At 41.1% G+C, this 25,929-nt stretch overlaps 1 protein-coding gene across 1 annotated transcript in view; it reads left to right on the top strand.

Moving 5' to 3' along the window:
• The first annotated feature begins 6,011 nt into the window (after positions 1-6,011).
• The window catches only part of LOC117352357 (mucin-5B-like), a 133,121-nt gene continuing 113,203 nt past the window's right edge, over positions 6,012-25,929 (top strand). Inside the window, exons 1-8 of the mRNA XM_033928789.1 lie at positions 6,012-6,084; positions 8,058-8,102; positions 10,389-10,650; positions 13,280-13,397; positions 17,061-17,148; positions 17,357-17,460; positions 19,847-20,063; positions 22,019-22,144. Coding sequence (XP_033784680.1) covers positions 6,012-6,084; positions 8,058-8,102; positions 10,389-10,650; positions 13,280-13,397; positions 17,061-17,148; positions 17,357-17,460; positions 19,847-20,063; positions 22,019-22,144 — 1,033 coding nt within the window. The remainder of the gene's footprint in view (positions 6,085-8,057; positions 8,103-10,388; positions 10,651-13,279; positions 13,398-17,060; positions 17,149-17,356; positions 17,461-19,846; positions 20,064-22,018; positions 22,145-25,929) is intronic.

The following is a 25,929-nucleotide window of genomic DNA, read 5'->3' as shown; positions in this document are numbered from 1 at the left end:
GTTGTTGTATGTTGTTACCGGGGGTAGGGGGTGGGGGGTGGGAGGGCAGGGATGGAGGGGGTGAGGATGATCTCAGTGGGTTTTGCTGTTTTGCAAATTGACTGACTGTATTGTTATTGTATTGTACTGTTGTGGTGGTCTGAGGTTCTTTGTTTCCCACCTTTTTCATGTAAAGGTCCCCAATACGAGAAAGCTCTGAGGGCCAACAAAAGATTTCAGCCTTATACATTCTGTAGAAGTCTAACCTCCCTCTTTTACTAATGTATAGCGCAGGGTTTTAGCACCGGCAGTGGCGGTAACTGCTTCGATGCTCATAGGAATGCTTTGAGCATCGGAGCAGTTGCCGCTGCCGCTGGTGCTAAAATCTGCGCCCTGCGTTAGTAAAGGAGGAGGTAAACTAGTTAAATACAGCATAGAAAATTATTTTTATCGTTAATGTACTCATGTTTCTATGTTTCCTCCCCCGTAACGGTGCACAGTCTAGTGGGGGGGGGGGGGGAGATGTCTGAGGTCTGAGTCACAATTTTTGCATCTCTGGAATCTGAACTGAGGCAGAAAGTCTTCTCCATTCTCTTCAGCTGCAGTGAAGGCTGATACAGGCAGGCACCAGCAAAGCATAGTGAGTACAGGCTATAATAGCCTATGGAAAAAAAATCAGGGGTGGGGCAGGTGTCTGAATTTGGCCATTTTGAAGGTTGCCAAGGATCATTACCTCTAAAAAACCCTTCCCTGAGTTTTTTGAAGTTCAGGGTAGCTCCCACGGGCTGTTTTTGCTGGTGGCGGCCATCTTGTACTTTTTCTGAACTGATTTTACCCTCAAGGATAATCAGTGGCTTTCTGAAATCTATCTTGTTAATAATGGTTTATGGAATTTTCCCCCAGTTCCTTTTCTACATATTTTATGAACTCGGATATACTAATTGATTTTAACATATTTTCCTTCAATGAATTCCAGAGATTAATTGTGCATTGGGAAAAAAATATGTTCTCTAATTGGTATTACTTAGAAACTTCATGTTTTGAGCCCTAGCCTTTTTACATGTATTTGGTCCACTCCAGTCATGATTTTATAGGCCTCTATCATATCTTCTCTAAGCTGAAGAGCACTAACCTCTTTAGTCTTTCCTCATAGGTGACTCTGTCCATCCCTTTTATCATATTGATCATTCTTCTTTGTGGGCTCCTTTTACATAGCCGCGGTAGAGGTTTCTACTGCGAGCCAGTGAGAAAAATGCTCTGACACTCATAGGAATTCTATCAGCTTCAGTTAATTATTTACCTCGCTGGCCCATGGTAGAAGCCTCTACTTCAGCTTTATAAAAGCCATTGTGTATCTTTTCTAATCCCATTATGCCTTTTGAGAGCTGTGACAACTACAGTTGCACACAGTACTCAAAGTACGGTTAAACCATGGAATGATAGAGACATAATATTCTTTGTTTTATTCTCTATTTCTTATCGAATGATTACTATACTCAACTATAGGTCAACCTCATTTATAGCTTAAGGGGAAATTTTAGACCTAAAAATGGTTGACCCTCCCCTGTGCTAGCACTGATTTCTCCCTCCAACACCCTGCAGTAGCAATCCTCCCTCCCTCCTCAACCAGCACCTCTTCCTCCCTCCCCTCCATCCATACTAATCATGCCCTGTTCCTGCCTACCTTATTAACTTTGGTCACAAGCAGCCAGCAGTCCTTCAAGGCTGCTTGCGGCCAGTCCCAGAGCCATCTTTATGATTGCTGGTGGCCTGTCCTGGAGCCAGGATTGCATAGATAACCCAGCCCTGGAATTTGGAAGGCTTTTTTTTATACCTATATTTCTCAACATTTTGTTTGCTTTTTGGCTGCTGCTGTACACTGAGCAGAGGATTTCACCACATTGTCTGTAGTGATGCCTAGATCTTTTTCCTGGGTAGGGTTGGGTCTGTTTGAATTGGTTAATAAATATCTACTCTGGAAGTCCTTTGTTCTACTCTACTTCCTTTTTTTTTTTTTTTTTAAGCCTCTGGATCAGACACTAATGCAAGACTGCAGAAGAAAATTAGTAAGGAGGCACAGGAGCCTTCAATGACCTTCCCAAATCATCTCAATAATACAAGGGAGCTTATATAGACAAAAGCAGTTATTTTCTTCAAAAGGAGGAATTGACTAAAGCAAGCAGGGTGGATAGCAAGTATTTGGCAGAAATCATTCAACTAGGAAGAGAACTGGCTAAAACAGGCATAGTCTGTGCCAAAGTAGGTGCAGAAGAGTATCCAAACCTTACACCTGCTTTATAAAACTAAGTGCCATTTAATCTACTCTAATCTAATCTAGTGTTCAATTTATATACCGGGTCATCTCCCAGTGGAGCTCGACTCGGTTTACAAGTAATTAAAGCCAGCAAAAAAACAAAACAAAACAAAACAAAGTAAACAAGAGCATAAGAGAAAATAAGTGTTGTAGAGCAATCAATTTGTTGAATCTTTAGGTAAACTGTTCAAGTATTGTGTAAATAATAAAGTTTTTAGGACTTTAAGAAATTGTTGTAACTGACCTATCAATCTGACAGAGTCAGGAAGCCCATTCCACATTTCTACCAGTTTGTAAGCAAAAGATTGACTGAGTTTCCCGGCCGATTTAATTCATTTGAAGGAAGGGAACAGTAATTTGTATCTCTGTGTATTCTTTGAATAACAAGATCTAACGGTATTCCAGTATAAAGGGACCAAAGGACCAAATATTCCATAGAGAAGCTTAAAAATGACGCAGGCGCATTTAAACTGGATCCTAAAATGGATTGAGAGCCAATGAAGCTTTCTCAACAGAGGGGAGACATGATTGTACTTTCTCTTCCCAAAGATAAGTTTAGCTGCCGAATTCTGTATTAACTGAAGTCTTCTTAAACTACCCTGTTTGATACCTAGATATACAGAATTACAATAATGCAACTGGGCAAGTCCAATAGACTGTACAAGCACTGAAAATGATCTTGATGAAATAACGATCTAACTTTCCTTAACAAATGTAAACTAAATAAACACTTTTTTTTTTTTTTTACCAAAGAGTTGATCTGTTCATGAAATGTGAGTGATGAGTCTAGGGCAATACCCAACACTCTAGAAGAAAAATCTATCTGTAGTGAAATACCTGTTTTTAGTGTGACAGAGACAGGAAGATTTTCCAATTTTGGCTCCATCCAAAGTAACTTATTTTTGGCAGCGTTCAGTTTCATTTGAATGGAAAGTGCCCACATTTGAAGTTTAGAAATGCAACAGTCTATGCTTGAAACTAAGTTGTTAAGATTGGAATCAATTTCCAGTAAAATGAGGATATCGTCTGCGTAGGTAAGTATAGTTTCTACAGATGTGAGACAAAATTTTTCAGTGAGGTCATATGACTATTAAACAAATCACATTGCAGGAGTACTGCATTAGAGAATGACATGGTGGTTGTTACCCGCGAGTAGCCGCGGGTAACCCGCCGAAACGGGGAAGAAAAAATAGTGGTCTCTGCGGGGATGCGGACAAGGCCATTCACCGCCCCATGGAGCGGTGAATGGACTTGTCTCTGCAGTGAGGCATTCAAGGATCGCGCGGTCCCCACCTGCCCGATCGTAGCGTTCCGCCATCTCCCTCCCTCCACCTCACCTTTGATGTAGAGCAGGGCCGGCAAGATGGACAGGCGCAAAAAAAAAAAAAAGCCTCCTTCCTTTTCCCCTGCTCTTACCGCCATGCTGCAGCTACTAAAGCCGACAGAAAGTCTTTCCGACGTCAATTCAGACGTCGGAGAGGACGTTCTGGGCCAGCCAATCGCTGCCTGGCTGGCCCAGAATGTCCTCTCCGACTTCAGAATTGACGTCGGAAAGACTTCCTGTCGGCTTTAGCAGCTGCAGCTTGGCGGTAAGAGCAGGGGAAAAGGAAGGAGGCTTTTTTTTTTTTTTTGAGCGGCAGGGAGGCAGCAGGCTGGCTTTGGCTTGGGAGGGAGGGACAGAGGTAGACAGGCAGGCAGGCTTCGGGGGTGGGGTAGGGACAAAGTGTGGAAGGCAGTGAGAGAGACATAGGAAGGAGGCACTAGGGGCACTAAAGACAGGAAGGGGCACTAAGGATATGGGAAGGAAGCACTGGGGGCACTAAGGATATGGGAAGGAAGCACTGGGGGCACTAAAGACATGGGAAGGAGGCACTAAGGACATGGGAAGGAAGCACTGGAGGCACTAAAGACATGGGAAGGAGGCACTAAAGACAGGAAGGGGCACTAAGGACATGGGAAGGAGGCACTGGGGGCACTAAAGACAGGAAGGGGCACTAAGGATATGGGAAGGAGGCACTGGGGGAACTAAAGACAGGAAGGGGCACTAAGGACATGGGAAGGAAGCACTGGGTGCAAGTCTGTCCAATACTGGCCTTAGCTGTTTAATTTACATCCTTTATTTTCTAATTAGAGATCCTCTATGTTTATCCCAAGTTTTGTGTTTTTTTAAAAAATTCCATCACCGTTTTCCTCTTTACTACTTCCCTCAGGAGGGCATTCCAGGCAACTACCATCCTGCACAAAAAAGAATTTCCTAACATTGTTCCTCAGTCTTCCTCCTTGCAACCTCAAATTATGCCCTCTAGTTTACCATTTTCTCTTCTCTGGAAAAGATTTGGTTCTATATTAATACCTTTCAAGTATTTAAACATCTGCATCATATCTCCCCTGTCCCTCCTCTCCTCCAGATTATACGTATTTAGGCCTTCTCTCATACTTCTTTTGGTTCGAACCCCTTACCATTTTTGTCGCCTTCCTCTGGACTGCTTTAAATCTTTTTATATCTTTCAACAGATGCAGCCTCCAAAACTGAACACAATACTCAACCACCAGCCAGTCAGATTTTCGGGATAGCTTTAATGAATATGCATGGGACAGATTTACATACTTATCACCTCCATTATATGCAAATCTCTCTCATGCATATTTATTAGGGCTATCCCAAAAACCTAACTGGCTGGTGGTCCTCCAGGACAGGGTTGGGAACCACAGATATGGGAGATTTCTTTGAGGATCCAGACTGATTAGGGGGTAGGAAGGGTTAAATAAGATTCATTTTCCCCCAAACCATGTCACCAAAAGAATCTGTTCCAATGAATGAAGTTCTTGCCAAGCTACCAGTGTGCTAGAACAGTGTTTTTCAACTCGGTCCTGGAGTACCCCCTTTGCCAGTCAGGTTTTCATGATATCCACAATGAATATGCATGAAAGAAATTTGCATACACTGTCTCAATTATATGTAGATTTCTTTCATGCATATTCATTGTGGATATCCTGAAAACCTGCCTGGCAAGGGAATACTCCAAGACCGAGTTGAGAAACACTGTACTAGAACATAGACCGAATAAGAACTGAACCTCACTACTGGAAGGATGTGCTGAGAATCGAGTCGGTCCAGCGAATGGCCACCAGGATGGTCTTGGGGCTCAAGGATCTCACGTATGAAGAAAGACTGAATAAATTGCGGCTGTACTCACTTGAGGAACGAAGAGAGAGAGGAGACATGATTGAAACGTTTAAGTACATCACGGGACGTATCGAGTCGGAAGATGATATCTTCTGTCTCATGGGACCCTGGACCACCAGAGGGCATCCGCTGAAAATCAGGGGAGGGAAGTTTCATGGCGACTCCAGGAAGTACTTCTTCACCGAAAGAGTGGTGGATCATTGGAACAAACTCCCACTGCAGTGATTGAGACAAGCAGCGTGTCAGATTTTAAGAGAAAATGGGATACTCACGTAGGATCTCTAAGGGAGTGAATTCAGGGGGGTGGGTATTTGGAATGGGCAGACTTGGTGGGCTATAGCCCTTTTCTGCCATCATTTTCTATGTTTCTATGTTTCTATGTTTCCTGGAGCATCTGCAGGAGGAAATTCAGATCCTCAAAGCCCCACCTCAGCAGGGAGCCTGTGTGAAGAAACATGGAACTGTAGCCAAGTGCTTTTCTATTAAAAGGCGGCCCTCTTCAGAAAAGTTGGCTTCCAAACCCCAGACAAGATGGGAGAATGGGGAGAGGTACAGGTAGCTGTAATGATCCTGACACTAGTAACTGTCTTACTCCAAGCTGAAGGTAGGGATTTATCCGTATCATAATTTATAAAACACAGAAAGGAATGACTTTTCTGCGAACTGAACTAGCATTTTGAATACGTTTGTTTTGTAGAGGTTTCCATTTCATTATGTAATACCTTTAATAGCTCCTTTTCTTCATTAATTGGGTAGATTGATTGCTGTTGTTGCCAACTCACTAGGAAGCAAAATCAAAATCCTCAAAGATTAGAAACAAAATATAAGTTCTTATATACATTACACCTTTTACAGATCAGTGTGGAATATAGAAAAAAATTAGGCAATCATAGGAATTCCAACACTTTGAAAATAGAATGACTGGCAAATTTTAACATATCACAAATATCTGAAATAAGACTGCTTTCAGATGATTCAGAAATAAACTATAATTAGATATTTAGATAACTGGATACCTCAGATAACAAAGTGCTCCACAATTTGCTGCCTGATAAATAATAATAAAAATAAAATAACATGAATATCATAGTAACATAACATAGTAAATGACGGCAGATAAAGACCCGAATGGTCCATATCTTTTTGTATCTCACCCTTTAGGGAAATGTTGATTTTTGATTTGTTCTTTTTCTCTGGTTAAATATGACTTGACAGAGTAGATTTGGGTGAGACTTATCTGATAAAGGCTGGCATATGGGCTCTGATCATTAGGGCAAAATGTCAGATTTGTGCACCTTTACCCTCTCTGCTGTTGCTCCTGTCTGCTTCCTTGCTGTTTTGTAACAGATCTACAATACATGCACAGAACTCTTTTTTGGTAATTATATATTTTATTGATTTTAAGATTTGACAATTTTCAAATTCCAAATAAAAAAAAAAAAATACAGTGTAAGCACAAACATAGGATTAACATTTAGAAATTTTGAAAAAACATTATTACAGAGTATAGTTAGTCCACCATTAACTGGAGGAGTTGATAATGAGCTGAAATCTTTAACATTTAAGCAAATAAAATAAGCTGAAAATAAAGATGCAGTCTGATTGCTCTTGAACTATTGATTCTGAGCTAAATAAGAACCAGACATGCCCATAATTCTCAAGAATTATTCTTAGTGGAAATAATTTCTAAATGGCTTTGTCAGTTCTCGCGAGTCCTGCTGGGGGGCTGGATGGGGTTGGGGCAGAATGGGGCAAGGCAACATGGTCTCTTTTTTTAATGAGGGTTACCAGACGTCCAGATTTTCCCCGGACATGTCTGGGGGTCCGGATGATTTTTCAAAACCCAGCACTGGGGTGTAAAGGGGTGGGGATGGGTGGAACTGGGTGGGCCTGGGGCGAGGTCTAGGGGTCTGGATTTTACTGAGGTAAAATCTAAGGTAAATCTGGTAACCCTAGTCCCGCCCCCACATGAACCTTATCTCTTCTTCCTCAAGCTTGGGGGCCACATCTGGAGGGCCTTTGAACATGCGCAAAGGAGGAACAGATGTTGGATAAGGGGCAGAAGTAGGGAAGAACAGCAGGAAATAGGGAGCAGAACTGGATTGGGTGGGGGAGAAAGAAGAGAGATGGACCATGGTGGGGGAGGGAAGAGAGACGAGCCAGGAAGAGTTCCTTGGCTATAGGTTGGGGGAGGAAGAAGGGGAGGGAAGAGAGGTGCAGAGACCTGCGAGGGGTTGGAGAGAAGAAAGCGGGGAGAGAAGCTAGACCTTGGGGAAGGAAGAGAAAGTGAGATACCTGGAATATCTCATATTTTTTTTTGATAAATTGGCTCTTTGCTTTAAAAAGATTGCTGACCCCTGCCCTAGGGGGGTCACCAAAAACACAAGGTCTCCTGAACTAAATTGCAGGGGTTACAAAAGAAGCATTGTGTTACTCATAGTGTAATATGGACAAGATGGACCATTGGTTTGACCCAGTAAGGTTATTCTTATGTTCTCTTTAGCAAATAAACAGTTTAATAATTGAACAGCAGAAACGTTAATTGTGATTTTTTTTGTTGTTGTTCTTTTCCCCCAGATTTTGCTACAGCATCTCCATCTCCCTCACAACCAGTTCTAAGAAGTAAGTTATATAACTGAAGAATCTCCTCCAGTTATGTCAGAACGGGGTTTTGACTGGGGTGGGGGAAAATGATTATAAATAGGACAAGTGAAAGAACTGGGTAAATCTTCAATGCATAAAAGCTAGAGGGGTCATTGAACTAAAACACAACATTTCTTACAAAAAAGGACAATACACTAAACAATTCCCCCCAATGTTTTGGAACACACTTCAACTGTTGGACGATTACTGAGTCTAGCTAGTCAGCAGTTCTTTGGAAAAACTGGGGCTGCTAGAGGTATAGAGGCCCATTTTTGATATGACATCTAAGTCTGAGTTTAAAATCAGATAGAGAAAATGTCCATTTTTGAAACTGCAAAAAAGCCTATTTTTCTTTTTTACAAATGACCATTAATAGACAATTTTGCCCTTAGTGTGTCTATCTTTTTTGGCCAGTTTTGAAAACCAAAATGTTCAAATGAAAATTGTACAGAACAAGCCTTTTGAACATAGGAAGGGCTAGCATTTTTAGTGAACTGGCCACACAGTCTGTGCTCCATCTAAGGATTGGCCGGGTGTGTGCATGTGTTTTCTCATGTAAAATCCAACAATTTTTCAGATTTGCCAGTATTTTTGTGAGCAGCCATGTCAAATCGAAGAGCGATGCTCCTAGAATGTATGAGCGATTGCTTATGTGCACAGCTTAGAGGGAACATAGCACACAGACATGCCAGCAGAGCAATGGGGCACCCTAGTTTATGGTGAGCCCTTCACAACTCACCCAAAACCTACTGGGCCCAACCATCTACTTTCCCAAGAGTCCTTATGCCTACAGGTGTCACTTATATTTATTTAATTATTTATATTCTGCATATCCTACAATTCTATGCGGATTACAAATTATTCAAACATTTTTCCCTATCTGTCCTGGTGGGCTTACAATCTATCTAATGTGCCTGGGGCACTGGGGGATTGATACTTTTAACCCATGAACATGTGTTATGTTATGGCAAGGAGGAAAAAGCCTCAGATCCCCGTCCCAAGTCAGAACTTATCTTGCTTGAGAACTAGAAAGGGTAACAATCTCACTGGCTTTCAAAAAACCTCCTGCCTTCCGATTATTCAACAGTCTTATATTTGTTGGTAGATTAATCAACTTAGTACTACTGAGTGGTATAAGTCACTTATCTCGACTGCAGCAGTTGTGTCCTCCAAACTGCCCGTCATTCGCCAATCCTTGAGTGCCTCTCTTCGATGGTGGCCAGCCAGCGTTTCGCTGTGAGCTGCGTCAGGGTAGTCAGGCTTGTTTTTGCTTATCGGCACCAAACTTCTGTGCTCAACTTTTTGCCGCAGAGTTGTGCACAGAAATTTGTGAAACGTTTATTCTACAAAACGTCCAAGTCATAGGCCTTCCCTAGTCCTGCCCAAAACATTCCTCCAACACTTCCCCTTGAAATTTAGATGTACTGGTGACAAATGGCATAGAAAAGTGCTTGTTGTAAGTTTCTGGGTCTCACGGTGTCTTTGTCAGGTGGAAACCGATGTTTCACCCACCATGCTGTGGCTTTCTTCAGGGTATGCGCTGAAGTCTGCAGTGTGACTTTGTATCACATCCATCTTTCCATGGAATGTGACTTGTTTCTTTTTCTCTCATTTGTGGACTATCTAATATAATAAAAGCCTAAGCGCGCATGCGCACTCCCACCTGTGTGTTCCGTTTTCCGTGCACTGTAGGGCCCTGCAGGTAGGAGTGCACATGCGCGCTTAGGCGGAGGCTGTCGGCCACGGTGGCTCTTGGCGGCTCAGGCCTCGGTAGCTGTCAGCGGAGGCCAGGGAGTGCGCATGTGCGCTTAGGCAGAGGCTGTTGGCTGTGGCGGCTCCTGGCGGAGGCCAGACGCAAGGTAAGAGGTGCTGCTGGACAGGGGAACAGACCGGGGGGGGGGGGGGGAGAAAAAGGAAGGGAGGCCTGGAAAAGGAAGGGAGGCCTACTGCTGGACAGGGGGACAGGAAAGAAGTGCTGCTGGACAGGGGGGAGATAAAAAAAAGGGAGAAGGGCTGCTGCTGCTGGATAAGGGGAGCAGTGAAGAGGTGGTGGTGGACACAGGGAAGGTAAAAGGAAGGGAGAATGGGTGGACAGCCGAGGAAAAAGAAAGACAGAAATACAGAAAGCGGCTAAGGAGAGAGAGAGAAAGAAATAAACACAGACTTACTCACATATATTCTAGCACCCGTTAATGTAACGGGCTATAAGCCTAGTATTTAAATAATGTAAATGATCTTTCTGATGGTGTTGTGGTTCCTTTACAGCCATCAATTCTGCTCACAATGATCGAGTGTGCAGCACATGGGGCAATTCTCATTTCAAGACCTTCGATGGCACAGTCTATCATTTCCCAGGGACATGTAACTATGTTTTTGCTTCAAATTGCCGGAGTAACGATGAAGCTTTCAACATCCAAATACGACGTTTTCCAAGCAACAATATTACCGCTCTCAGTCATATCACTATTAAACTTCAAGGGGTGAGAACTGTGCTGTCCAATAACTCCATTCTGGTTGACGGAAAAATGTAAGTTTATAATTCTTAATATAATCTTTTTTATTAGGTTATAACTATTTTCTTGCCAGAGATGTGAAGGGTAATTTTATCAAATATTGCCTGTGTGTGAAGGCATTGTTTAGTTTCTTATGTCCTTTCAATGGTTTTAACAGTTTGTCCCTTGGTTTGATCCCTCCCACTAGGAAGCATGCACTAGTTCGTCCACTGTTGAAAAAACCCTTCTCTTGATTCAAAATCTCCCTCAAACTACATCCCATTTCAGATCTTTCTTTTTTCTCAAAATTGACATTTGGCCTTTACTATCATGTTTCTATTGAATTCAAGAGGGCATGGAATAGGCACTAAACTAAACTAAACCTTAAGTTTATATACTGCATCCTCTCCATGGAAGTGGAGCTCGGCATGGTTTACAAGAAATTAAAATAATAATAATATTATAATAATAATAATAACTTTATTTTTGTATACCGCCATACCCAGAAGAGTTCTAGGTGGTTCACATCAATTAAATAGAGTTACAAGCGGTTCAATACCAAATTGATCAAAGTTGCCGGGGGGGGGGGGGGGTGAGGGGGAGGAGGTAGTAATAGGGAAAGGTTTAGTTAGTTAGGAAGGGGCATTAAGGGTCCTGGTCTTGGAAGAGGCGGGTTTTGAGTAATTTTCTAAAGTATTGAGTTTTGAGTAATTTTCTAAAATATAAGAAGAGAAAGGAAAATGTTTATATGAGCTTATATATAGAATGGAAGAGTAAGGGGGGAAATAGAATTACATATTAGAGAAGAGCTAAGTTTTCAGTTGCTTGTGGAATAGTTGGAGAGAGCCCAGGTTCCGCAACGGGATAGTAAGGTCGTTCCAAAGACCTGTGATTTTGAAGAGAAGAGATTTTCCCAGTTTACCTGCATAGAAAATACCGCGTAGATAGGGGAAGGATAGTTTATATCTTTAGGCGGGTCTGGTGGAGTCAGGACTCGAGGAGTTAAAGGATAGTGGGATTAGGGGAGGAAGGATGCCGTGAATGATCTTAAAAGCCAGGCAGGAGCATTTGAAATGGATTCTGGAAATCACTGGGAGCCAGTGAAGATTGGACAGGAGTGGGGAGACATGGTCAGATTTGCGTTTTGCAAAGATCAACTTGGCTGCAGTATTCTGGCACGTAGGATCTCTGAGAGAGAGGAAGAGATAATGGTTACTGCAGACGAGCAGACTAGATGGGCCATTTGGCCTTTATCTGTTATCATGTTTCTATGTTTCTAACAGTCTTTAAACAACTGTCTGATTTTGTAGAAGCCAAGAACATTTTTCGACTAACTTTTAAAACCAGAGCAAATAACCAGCAAGAATTTATAAATCACTTACTTATCCCATATCATCAAACTAGGACCTTAAGATCTACAGTTCACAACCTTCTTACCATCCCCTCATTGAAACATATCAGTACAATGAGGACCACAATTTTCTGCGTTAGTGGAAGAGTATCCCAAATTACTTACGTGAAAAAACAAATCTTGCCAATTTTAAGGTGAAGCTAAAGACATTTCTCTTCCTTGATGCTTTTGTAACTTAAACTGTCCTCTTTTAAGGACAACTTAGATTCAAGAAAGGTTCACCCTCCCTTTGTTATTCTTTCCTTGAGTGTTTTCTTTCTTTCTATCAGTTGTAGTTCTGACCCTTCTTCCCTTTTGTTCCCGTTCGTCAATGTCTTAAAAAAATGTCATTTCTCCTGGTTTGTCTTTGTTTAAATTGTATTTTAATTGGCGCATTGTTTTAGCATTTTTGTACACCGCCTAGAAGGCTTGATTGGGCGGAATAAGAAATTTTAAATAAACTTGAAACTTCATCCTTGCCAATCAGGATTTCATCCCAGACATAGTTGTTATTATAATAATTTTATTTAAAACCTTATACTCCACTTAAACCTAAGTGGTTCTCAAAGTACATGCTTAATCATAAATAACAGTACAACAATAATAATTTACATTCATCCAAAAGCTCTCCAGGATTACTAATATAAATAAAATAAAAAAATTTCAAGAAAAAGCTTCCATAAATAAAGTTGTCTTTAACACCCTTTTGAATTTCTGAATGTCTGAAAGCAGCCTAAGTAGTCCAGTCAATCTTGGTTCCTTTAAGAAACAATCGTAGTTTTTTCTTAACAAATTTCCTTCAATCATCCATGGATAAGGGAAACACCATTCTGCTGATTTCTTTAGATTTAACTTGTGCATTTGATCTTGTTGATTGTTGAATTCTTCTTTCTCGACTCCATTTCAGTGTTGACTTTCTTGATATTCTGTTCTGGTCATTATCCAGATAGTGACATTAAACATCTGGATATTTCTTGAGTGCTGCAGCCGGCATTTCCAAAAAAAAAAAAAAAAAATGCTGACCACAGTCGAATATCGACCCAGAAGTCTAGTCAAATTTTTTGAGTTATGTGATGGCTTCTGATGCACATATTTTATCAAATATTTTTCTTCACAGAGGCTGATGAATAATTTTCTGTCAGGATTTTGTTTTTATAATGAAATGAATCCCAGATGGGAAACCATGCGCTACAGTATATCTTTATTAGTGGCTACTTATGTATCAATTGAAAAAAATAGCATTTACTGGGTTAAAATCTACTGTTTTCTTCCAGAATTGACCAGTTGCCTTATAACTATGCTGGAACATATATTGAGAAACAGGGCAGCTATGTGAAAATCTATGATAAAGTAGGTGTGTACTGCTTGTGGAATAAGGCTGATAGTTTTCTGGTAAGCATACATTTTTCATACTACCAAAGTCATTTGCTAGAGATATTCAACTGGTTTTATTTCAACTAAAATACTTGATATTCTCATTGAGGAAACACGACCACATTACAAAGGCCTACCTCAACTCACACTGGCTTCCAATTCCAGCAAGAATACTATTCAAATTCTACTGTCTACTCTTTAAAACTTTAAACGGAGATAGCCCAACCTACTTGAACAACCACCTCATCCAAACCACCTCAGCCAGACTTAGGAAAATTCACACCCGCCAATCAAAGAAGTTAAACGGAAAAAACTATATGATGGCCTCCTAGCCATTCAAGCAGCAAAACTAGACAACCAAATCGCTAATCCTCTGATAACGGCCCCAGATTACAAAACTTTCAGAAAAGAAATAAAGACTATACGTTTCAGAAAATCCCTGAAAAAGTCCTAAACTCTCAAGCTTCCTTCTTTCATCCCTCTAACCCCCCGAACCCCCAAATCAACCTGCTCTACTCTTTTTCCCCCCCAAAAAGGACCAGAAATATTTTTTGTAAAACACCCTCTTTAACTCTGTTGTAATCCGCCTTGAATCGCAAGGTATTTAGATTATTTACATTGTCCAATTTGACACGGACTAGAGGACATGTAATGAAGCTAAGGGGGGACAGGTTCAGGACTAATGTCAGGAAGTTCTGCTTCACTCAGAGAGTGGTTGACACCTGGAATGCTCTCCCAGAGGAGATTATTGCGGAATCTACCGTCCTAGGCTTCAAGAGCAAACTAGATGCATATCTCCTTAAGAGAGGCATATAAGGATATGGTGGAATATAAATTACGCCAGGTGTACACCTGGCAGGGCCTCCGCGTGTGCGGATCGCCGGACTTGATGGACCGAAGGTCTGATCCGGAGAAGGCAGTTCTTATGTTCTTATGTTCTTAAGGTAATGGTGGAATAGAAATCCCTAATGTAATATAATGCAATATTCTGGATTCATAGGATTAAATGCTGAGGGTGTTTTGGTTTTGATTATTGTATGAAGTTCTGGTTGCTCCATCTCAAAGATTACATTACATTTTGGGTTAATATTCCACAAAAACCTATACTGTAAAGTTCTATGTGAATTACAAAAATAACAATAAAAGCAACCATAACAAAAACCCAGAACAATGTATCCAGGAATCACAGTACACAGCACCAGCCCTGTTTTACAAATCAAATCACATATTTCTTAAACAGAAATGTTTTAAGATGTTTATGGAATATTAGATAGTCCTCTGAAGGGCAAACTAAAGAAGGAAGAGAGTTCCAAATGGATTCTGCCTGATAGAACAATGACGAATATAAAAATCTAACCAATTGTGCTGAAGGAAATCTTTAATAATAAAAAAAAATGTTCTACCAGCAGTGGCATGCAGTCAGGGCCTTCAAGGGCATTTGCCCCACCCCCTAAAGGCCCTGAGGGCACTGCTCTGAATTTTATTGGTTGAGCTGGAGCCTTTCCAGTGCACTTAAATTGTTTTAAGTATCAGACAATCTATTATTAGTACCATTCTAGTGTGTTGCTCCTTTATTATTACAGTATATCTGACGTGTTTGCACACATTTTTTATGGGACAAAATAGAAATGTGAGGGCAGAATATTTTTCAAGGAAAATGTATTCCTCTCCCACTTTTTTTTTTAATTGTTAAATCTTTGATTCAGAAGAACAGTGGAATATCAGCCAGGGCCCACGTAAGTCCCGGATATTTAATACTAGTGGCTGGACATGGCCCAGCTCTGAATATCTAGGGCTAAATCTGTCTGCGGTGGACAGCGTTTAACAAAAATACTGAATACCATGGGTTGAATATTGACTGGATATTTCCTAGAGGGATGGACATGAAAAAAAATGCCGAAATCAGCTGTATCAAATGCTTCACTTAAATCTAGCAATATCAATAATGACTCCCTTCCCTTATACAAATATTTCCACAAATCATTCAAACATTGTCATCAACAGTTTCTCTATAATATCCTAAAGCCAGACTGGCCCTCATTGAATAATTACTCAGAGTCCAGCAACTGGCAAAACACTAACTTGTCAATGAATATCGATGTATAGGGCAGGTTTCACACCAGCTAATAATTTTTTGGTTTTAACTGATCTTGAAAAGGTTTCTCAATATGAGCTGAACTGACGTGTCTATTGTAAAGTCTAACCAGTATCATCCTCATGTTCTAAGTTAGTGGAATTCTTATTGATGTCCTCCCCAGCCCATCCTACACCAAATCACCATATATGAGACACAAAGGCCCGGATTCTATATAGGATGCCCGGGACAGGCGTCCTATACAGAATTGGGCCTAGACCCACCAAAAATAAACCTGATTCTGTAACCGACATCCAAGTTATAGACGCCAGTTACAGAACTGGGTTACTGTAGACACGGCTGCTATACCTATCGCAGCAAGGGATCTACCTGCCGCGATAAGTATAGCAGCCGCCAATCCTCCCAAACGATCATGGAAGAAGGGTGCTCAACCCCTCCTGCCCGAAGATGACCCACCCCCTGATGATCGTGGAGGTAGGAGGGAGCCCAACCCCTCCTGCCCGAAGATGACCCACCCCCTGACGATCGTGGAGGCAGGAGGGAGCCCGACCCCTCCTGCCCGAAGATGACCCACCCCCTGACGATCATGGAGGCAGGAGGGAGCCCGACCCCTCCTGCCCGAAGATGACCCACCCCCTGACGATCATGGAGGCAGGAGGGAGCCCAACCCTTCCTGCCCGAAGATGACCCACCCCTTGATGTTCGCCAGCAGGAAGGTTCCCAACCCTTCCTGCCGGAAGGCCCCCCTGGACCCCTCACTAACACCCCCTTGGAACCCCCCACTAACTGTACTAGATAGCCAGTTGGCAGGCCCGCCTCCACCACAATGAGGTAGACCTGCCCCTCTGCAGCCCATCCCACACTATCCTAAGGCCTGATAGGCCCAGGTACCTAAGGCCCCTCTTATGGTACATGGATCTCATTCAATCACAGAGGCACTCAGTAAATCATGAGACATGTTATCCTTGTTATACAAATCCATTTTCACCCTGTGGCTAAACTATGAAAATGCTCAAACCTTTTCAGTTCCAAAACACAACCTGCTCCTCCATTAGTAGGGAACAAGCCTAGCTCAATCCATTATAACCCGTCAATAAACTCTCTGTCCATAGCATTTATATCCCTTATCCATTCAGAAGATTCACTAGGCAATTGTGAGCTTAGCCCTCTCAAAAGCATAGCAAAAGAGAGAAATAAAATGGTCCGATCCACTCACTGAACAAATGCCTTTAACCAGTGAATAAAACCAAATCCAGCACAAGAACGTAAGTACCGGTATATTAGAACTGCATACTGAGTCAGATCAAAAACTCATCAAAACTCGTATTTTCGTGGTCAATCCAGGACATGTACATGGCAAGATGCCCAAAAGTAGTAAGATTCCAGGATATTTACCCCCAGGGATAACCTGTGGATTTTCCCAACTACTTTAATAATGGCATATGGATTTTTTAATGATTTTGTCCAAATGTTTTTTAGACCCTTCCTGTGTAGTGAAACCTCACTGTTATAATGACCCCTATTTTATGCCAGCACTCTTGTTAATGTTCTTAATATTTTCTCCTTTCTTTCTCTTTTTGTTTTAGGTGGAGCTGGATGAAAAATATGCTAACCAGACCTGTGGGCTTTGTGGAGACTTTAATGGCAACTCTAGAAATGAGTTCACTTTAGATGGTATGTACATTGTACCAGGAGTATTAGCAAAAAAAATACAGTGGAACCTTGGTTTGTGAGCATAATTCGTTCCAGAAGCATACTCGTAAACCAAAGTGCTTGTATATCAAAGCGAGTTTCCCCATAGGAAGTAAGGAAAACTCGCTTGAATGTTTTAAAAGTTCATTGCTAAAATTAAAATACTTACTGTACTTGTTTCTTGTTTTAGGCATTCAGCTGACTCCAGTGCAGTTTGGGAACTTGAAAAAACTGGATGGGCCCGAGGAAGAATGTGAGGATGTCACAGATGAACCTCTAAACTGCAGTGATCCAGTAAATATCTTTCCTTTTTTCAGTATTTAGAACTGCTGCCTCTGCACCCAGAGGCTTTGGGATCGAATCCTTGTGACCCTGGGCAAGCCACTTAATCCTATGTGATAAAATTAAGACGCCCCAAGAAATATTCAGTTCTTTCTTAAGAAATGTTCACATTTCAATGTATCTCTGGAAAAGAAAGTGATGTAATTGTAGGTACACAACAAAAATTTTCCTCGATTTACTCATGAAACAAAAAATATCCACAAAAATGTGGGGGGTTCTTAGGGGTCACTAAAACAGTAAAGATGTAGAAGACGGAAAGTGAGGTAATGGAAAACTCCACAGCAGAAGATGCCCTCACTCATCAGGGTTAAATCATCCAAAGAAGATTTTTTAAATAAATTTCTTCCAAATCCATATAAACAATCAACAGCCAATGGATTCTTGTTTACTTATCCTTTATTGTTGTATAATTTTCGCTTGCCCCAACAATTGTATGCCCGACGGGACCCGTTTCGCCTAAACAGGCTTTCTCAAGGGTTCCAACAGGGAGCACTTATTTTTGGCGTTACCCTCCCATTTCCTCTTCTAATCATAGATTCACCAAAAGCCCACTCCCCGCCACAAACACACAGGCCTTGATGTGCAGAAGGGTTGTACTAATTCAGAAATTTTAATTGTCATATGCAGGCCGCAGATGAATATCGGCTAGAACCCACATATACTCTAGCAGCCTCTGCTTGCTTGATTAGCCCTAGATATTCAGTGGTCTTTCCTGGACATGGCCCAGTCTGAATATCAATATAAACGACTGGGTTAGGTCAAAAAAGCCTAGTTCCAAAAAACGGAATCACAAATAAACAGATAGAGGAACCGGTTCAAAAAATACTTTCCACTTTCAACGGTGCTCAGAATCCAAGATGGAATGTAAGAACTCAGAGTGGGGGATTAACCCCTACCAGAACTCTTGTGGTATCTATCATTGCACCATGACTGCTGTGAAAAGTTGTTTTGAAACATTGAATAAAATAAGTGATACTTTGTAACTTGCACACTTTCAAATTGCTTATAATGTATGAATGGTTCAAAGGTTAAGTAAACAACAACTTTTCACAGCAGTCATGGTGCAATGATAGATACCACAAGAGTTCTGGTAGGGGTTAATCCCCCACTCTGAGTTCTTACATTCCATCTTGGATTCTGAGCACCGTTGAAAGTGGAAAGTATTTTTTGAACTGGTTCCTCTATCTGTTTATTTGCCAGTCTGAATATCTACAGTTAATTCTGCCTATGGTGGTCAGTGTTTAAAAAATGCTGACCGTTGCAGGCTGAATACTGGCGAGAGTGTTTTCTTATGTTACAAATGTAGTGGCTAATATTGAAAACCACTTGTCCAGTTAGCACGTGCCACTCACTGGATACATACCTGTGAAAAGGATAATCAATAGCACTAACCAGACAATGCCATGAACTATGTCCTCTGACTAATTCAGCAGTATTTAAAGTGCTGGAACTCATTGCCAGAAGTTGTGGTAAAAGCAGATAGTGTAGCTGGTTTTAAGAAAGGTTTGGACAATTTCCTGGAGGAAAAGTCCATTGTCTGTTATTGAGAAAGACATGAGGGAAGCCACTACTTACCCTGGTAGCATGAAATGTTGCTGCTGTTTGGGATTCTAGAATCTTGTTACTCTCTGGGATTCTGGAATCTTTCAATTCTTTGAGATTCTGTATGGAATTGGAATGTTGCTACCTCTTTGGGTTTCGGCCAGGTACTAGGGACCTGGATTGGCCACTGTGAGAATCGGCTACTGGGTTTGATGGACCATTGATCTGACCCAGTAAGTGGACAGAGTCAGAAGTTCTCTAGTTAGCAGCCATGTTAAGACTACTAACCGGATAATAAACCAGTGTGCTTTTACAAAGCCATTGTGGTGATTCCTCTAAGGCAAATGCACCAAAGCCCATTCAACTTCTATGGACTTCGGTGCATTTGCCACAGGAGAATTATTACTGTGGCCTTTATCTGGTTAGCTGCCTGGGTAGTGGCCTCTCCATACCATTCCAAATTCATATTGTACTTGTTCTCTTTTCTAATTTTTGTAAACTGTGCCGAGATCTATTGTTATAGAGAAGATGCGGTATATAAGTGCTGGCTGGTATCTGGGTACCGGTGTTGAATATCCAGTTTCATTTTAACTGTGGTGGCCAGTGTTTTACTTAACCATCGATTGCCAAAGTTAAATATTGGTTACTTAATATCTCAGGTGTTTATGTATATGTAGAGACCACTCAGTACTGATATTGATTTCCTACTCAGGTTGATTTTGGAAAGAGATGAATGTTTCTTCTGTAGGGATGTAATGCTTATTATTGATTACTGATTTTTTTATATTTATAACAGAATTCTTTTTGTGAGTCTATATTGACTGGTCGATCATTTACAGAGTGCAATAAATTAGTTAACACTGACCCCTATATCAAAGCTTGCATTGAAGACTTGTGTCTCTGTGGTACAACCCTAAAATCATCCTGTGCATGCGACACTTTTGCTGAATATTCACGTCAGTGCGCTCATGCTGGTGGGAAACCTTTGAACTGGAGGACACCAGATCTTTGCTGTAAGTATCTTTGTAGAGGGTAGTAAACCCTGAAATAAACAGATTAGACTGAACCACTGTATTTTCACAATTATCGGTTCTTTCAATATAGATAATAGGGAAGACATCTTGATTGTTATGTTAAATACTGTCAGCAGTACTTCTAATCTAATCTAATCCTTGATCTTATATACTGGATCATTCCCCATAGGGACTCAACCCAGTTAACAAAACATAGTGTTAAGAATCTATAATGAACAATAAAAATGGAAGAATCAGTAGATATCAACATTCAAGTATCAACTGAGGGTTCTATCAATTATCATATATGTTCTCAAGGTTTTTCTAAAACGAGTCAATGAGGCATAATATGTGATTAAACCAAGACCCCATCATGTTTGGCTGCCTGTAGGGTTGTCATGATGGAGACTTGACAACCAGCATTTAATCACGGGTGGCTAGAGCTGCACAGAGTGGTGGGCGCAGCTCTGGCCACCTTGTTGGGCAGACTTAATGGACTTTGTGGGTCTTTATTTGCCATCATTTACTGTGTTTAAAATTACTATGGGTTAATCAGAGCCTCTAATATTTCTTAGATGGAATAGAGAAGACTTATATTTTGGGCTGTTGTGACTTTCAGGGGGATGAGGGGCTTTTTAAAAAGGGACTGAAGGCAGTGGGGGGAGTATGGTGTTTTTCAGAAAGAGGCTGTTGAGGGAGCTATGGTAGGCCTGGGGTTGGGGCTATTCTGAGGGGAAAGGAGGGTTCATTATTTTGGTGGGCTGGGAGATGGAGGGCTTTTGTGGGGTCCAAGAGAGGGTTCCCAAGGTTCCCTAGGTCTTTAAATAGGTGGGTCCCAGTTATGTTGGGAAGGGTGACCTCCTTTCCAGCCACCCATGCCAGTATTCCTTACTGTGCGCAATTACGGTTGCTGCATCTCAAAAGAATTAGAAAAGTTACAGAGAAGGGTAACAAAACTGATGAAAGGGATGGAATACCTTTCGTACGAGTAAAGGCTAAAGTGGCTAGGGCTTTTCAGACTGGAGAAGAGATGGCTTAGGGGAGATATGACGATGTGAATCGCTTGTGTATTTTTTTCCAAAAATACTAGGTCTAGAAGGCATTCATTGAAGCTACTAAGTAGTATTAAAACAAACCAGAAGAAATAATTCTTAATATGTAATTAAACTCTGGAATTCATTACCAAAAAATGTGGTGAAAAAGCAGTTAGCTTACCAGGGTTTAAAAAAGGTTTGGATAATTTCCTACAAGAAAAGTCCATAAGCCATTATTAAGATGGACTTGGGGAAATCCACTGCTTAGTTCTCCTTGGGATCTTGCCAGGTATTTATGACCTGGGTTGGCCACTGTTATCAATATGATAACAGGCTTGATGAACCTTCAGTCTGTCCCAGTAGGGCAGCTCTTATGTTCTTATGCTCATTTCATGTGTGAACTGAGCATGTGTGAGGACACCAGCGTTTGTGTCTGTAAAGGAGGCCACCAGCTTCACTGCTGAGGCAGTACCTTGGCAGTTCCAGGCAGCGGATTGGGCGTCCCCATCAGCCATCAACAGGTACTGCGGTTGTGGAAGGGACTTGAACCCAAACTGACGGGGCTCACTGCTTCACATCATGTCTTCAATAACTTTTGGAGTTAGAGTTTATGAATTATTGATCAGGATCAGAAAAACGAAAGTGGATTATTGATGACCAGAATTTGTGGACCAAAGTTTTCATTTGCATTCCTGCATGCTGAAATAGTTTTTTGTTTCATATATATATATATTTATTTATTTTAACCTAAGTGGTTTACATTCAGGTACTCAAGCATTTTTCTCTATCTGTCCTGGTGGGCTCACACTCTATCTAATGTACTTATATAGCCTATAATTTCATGTTTGCTGCTTGTACTTTGTTGTGAATTGTGGCAATATGAATTTGCTTTGATTTTCATCTGTTTTTTCATTATTTCAGCCAAAGTTTGCCCTATCAGCATGGAGTACCAAGAATGTGGCATACCTTGCCAAGATACCTGTTCCATCCATGAGACATCTCAGATTTGTGAAGATCACTGTATGGATGGCTGCTTCTGTCCAGAAGGTACATGCACTTTTTGATTCTCAGTATCTTGTTTCATCTCCCAAAAAGTAGTCGTCAGCCATGAATGAAGCTAATTGCAAAAACAGTGTTGTCTCAATTAAATAGCAAGTTCCACAAATCTTATTTTGCAAAACCACTTAGAATCATCACTACAGGAAGAAATAGGTAGTACCATGCATTATGTCATGGAAGGTTTTTTTTAATGACGTTTCAAGGGGCAAAGGACAACTTGAATTCAGATGATATGTGAAAGGGGAATAGTCTTGGTTCAAAGTCTTGAAATTGGCATACGGCCGACAGGGCCCCTTATAAGGATATATTGTACACCCTCTTTAAATGATTTATTTGCAAAACATGACACTGGGTCTGCATGATCATCTTTCAAAGATTTTTATATCACCATTGAACATAAATCAATGGATATGAAATCATATTCAAGATGTTAAATACCTCTAGAGCTTGCTGAGGTAATATTGGAGAAAATTCACTCCAACTTACGTTTTCTGCCACTTGGAAACCTTCAGTGTAAAGAAAATCAATAGGATCGAAATATTCAACAATGCGTGCCATTTTGTCACAGATGGTCGGAAATGGAGAGTGGGTTGAAGTTGATACATTGGCTGATAATTTATTTGCTAAGAAAAATAATTATTTAGAACCAGAAGTTACAGGGAGTCAATCAATGCATTTAATACCAGTTTTGAAACAACTTTATTGTTTGCCAGTAAAATGTCCAATTCAGGATAAGGTTTTGCTGTTAATTCATCAAACTCTTTATGCTAAAGCACCATGGTATTGCCTAACAGGTTGAGATCAGAAACAACAGTGCAATTGATGGTTGATTCTGTATATTATGGGGCTCATCTTCAAAAGAGAAAAATGTCTAAAAATGGCATAAACTCGCACTTGGACATTTTAATTGCAAAAACATCCAAGTGCTGATTTTCAGAGCTAATTTTTTTTTAGACATATTGCAGGACATTCACCTTCCAGGATGTCTAAATGTTAAGGGATCATGTAATAGGTGTGGTTTGGATGGGATTTGGGTGGGCTTAGCGTTTGGACATCTTGCAGGGATAATCAAACCTTTTTCAAGACAACCAGGGCGTCATTTAGACGTTCAGAGTTAGATCTGTTTTAAAAGTGACTAAGGGCCAAAAAGGTACACAAACTAACCAGATGACCACTGAAGAGATGTAGGTATGTCCCCCTCCACTCCTCCAGTGGTCACTGACCCTCTCCCATCTCCCAAAGATGTAAATTAAACAATGCATACTCAGGGCAGGATTAATTCGTCGAGGGCCCCTAGGCACACAAGTACACTGGGCCCCGTGCCCTGCCCCGCCCCACCATGCGCCCTGGCAGAAACAGGAAACTGCGTCAGAGGGAAGCTTTGGGCTAGCAGCACCGCTTGCACAATTACAGTTCCCGTTGCCTTTCTTACCCGCGTTGCTTGCTTGTCTTACTTTCTATTGATGGGGTGGGGCCCGCGTTGCCGATCAATGCTGGAGGGGCCCATCGCTGTTTGGAAAAAACAATGTTGATGCCCTACTTCATCGGGCCCCCTTGGCCATTTTGGGCCCTAGGCATGTGCCTACTTGGCCTATTGGTTAATCCCGCCCTGTGCATACCTACTCTATCTCTAGAACAGCAGCACCTGGTATGGGAAAGCCTATTAAAGCCTCACACAGGTGTCTTAAGTAACCTGGTGGGTGGAGTAGTGAACCATAGAGAGGAGGAGCCAGGCCCATAAGACACTCTATCCACTACATTTATGCTGGAAAGTTTGAACCCACAAAAACTCATCCAAAACCTACTGTACTGCCATTATGTGACATGTGCAGCCATAAGGGCTGTTGGGGTGGTAGACAGGTAGGTATAGTAGGTTTGGGGAGAGTTATGGAGGCCTCACCATACACTAAAAGGGGGTTCTGGTGAAATATATACCTGGCACCCTTTATGAAGAGCTTTTTGGGATGTCTGCATGACCAGTCCATTAAGATGCTCGCCCCTCTCATGTCCAAATGGGCTTGAATTGGATGTTTTGAAAAGGCCAAAAAAGTTAGATGTCCTAAGGGCCAAGACGTCTAAATAGATCATTTTCTAGCAGTTTTGAAAATGGATGTTTCCCCGCCTCCAACTCTTGAACATCCAAAGTCAGACTAAGACGCACTTTTGAAAATGCCCCTCCATGTATCAAGAAGCCAAGCTACTTTTTTCTACTGGAGGCTCAAGACCACAGAGCACATTGCCAGGTAGCTTAGGATTGTGGAAAAATGCTGCACTTTTTAGGCGACTGCTAAAAAAACTCATTTATTTGTGGCTTAGTGTTGTAGTTAAATTCTAAATCTTTGATATTGAGAAAGGGGATGATACATGATAGTTTATGGTTTACTAATCTTGTTATACCGCTCATTCATTCTTTATACTGGTCCAAGCGGTTTACAAACTACAATCAAATATTTAAAATTAAAAAAATAGGATAGACTTAACCCGTACAAACAGCAAGCATACAAGGAAACCTTCACTCCTAAATAAAACAATAATATCATATTAAGATTTCACACGACTGCTGACGGAAGATCCAAAACATTTAGAAGATATGAGTGATTTCAGATTGATTCAAATCTTGTCCGAATGCTTCTTTGAAAAAAAACCCCTGTTTTTAACATAGGGGGGTCTTTTACTAAGGCGTGATAGCTGATTTAGCATGCGCTAAATGCGAACACGCCCATTATACTCTATGAACGAGTTAGCGTTTAGCAGGCGCTAAATCGGCTAGCGTGCCTTGGTAAAAGACCCCCTCTAATTTTAAAAGATTTAAAATTTGCCTCTAATCTTAACTCTCACGGCAAATGATTCCAGAGGTTTGGAACTGCAAAACAGAACGCTCTATTTCGTGTAGACTCGCACCTAGCGCTATGAACAGAGAGTATTACTAACCTATTGTCTTGAATAGATCTTAAAGTTCTCGATGGTGAATAAGGAATTGGAAAAGAATGCAAATAATCAGGCTGTAAAGAGTAGAAGTTGATGTTGTATTTTTTCTGCTTTGTTTATATTGTTTTTTGATAAAATATGTATGTTTTAATGTAACCCACTTAGGGCTCCTTTTGCTAAGCTGCGTTGGGGCTTTAACGTGCGGAATAGCGCGTGTGCTAGATGCTAACGCCAGCATTGAGCTGCCGTTAGTTCTAGTCGCATAGCGTGGGGGTTTGCACGTGCTGATCTGCTGCGTGCGCTAAAAACGCTAGCGCACATTAGTAATGATAAAATAAATTTAAAAAATGCCTTTTCTTGGTAGCTACTGCATCCTTATGCCAAATTATTCTTTCTCTCTCTTCAACTGTTCTGTAAGTACAGTGAGGATCTTTTTAAAATATGCCTTTTAAATGGAGCAAGCTGATCCAATCACTTTATGATTCCATCGATCCACCATATCTGAGCCAGAGGATTCAATTGCCAGAGCTTTCCTAGCTGATCAGGATCCGAAGGCCTTGCAACTCATTTACTCTCTTTGAAATCAGAAATGGTTTGTAAGACGGGGAATCAACAAGTCATTAAAGAACGATTTGACCACGGAACAAATTTGTTCAAAATCTCCAAATTCCTAGACGAAAAATAATTTTCCTCACAGCAGCATACATCCAAAGTGTGTTTGGCGAAATGTTACGAGCCCAAAGAAGACATGGTTTGGAGAAAATCAGCAGCAAGGTTATCATAAGTTACTTACACAAATGATCCCTTAATCCAGACATTCTGATGTCCATCTTTTGAAACTAGGG

This window comes from Geotrypetes seraphini, chromosome 19 (genome assembly GCF_902459505.1).
Source record: "Geotrypetes seraphini chromosome 19, aGeoSer1.1, whole genome shotgun sequence".
In the NCBI taxonomy this organism is placed as follows: domain Eukaryota; kingdom Metazoa; phylum Chordata; class Amphibia; order Gymnophiona; family Dermophiidae; genus Geotrypetes; species Geotrypetes seraphini.
This window is presented reverse-complemented; position numbering and strand designations above follow the sequence as displayed.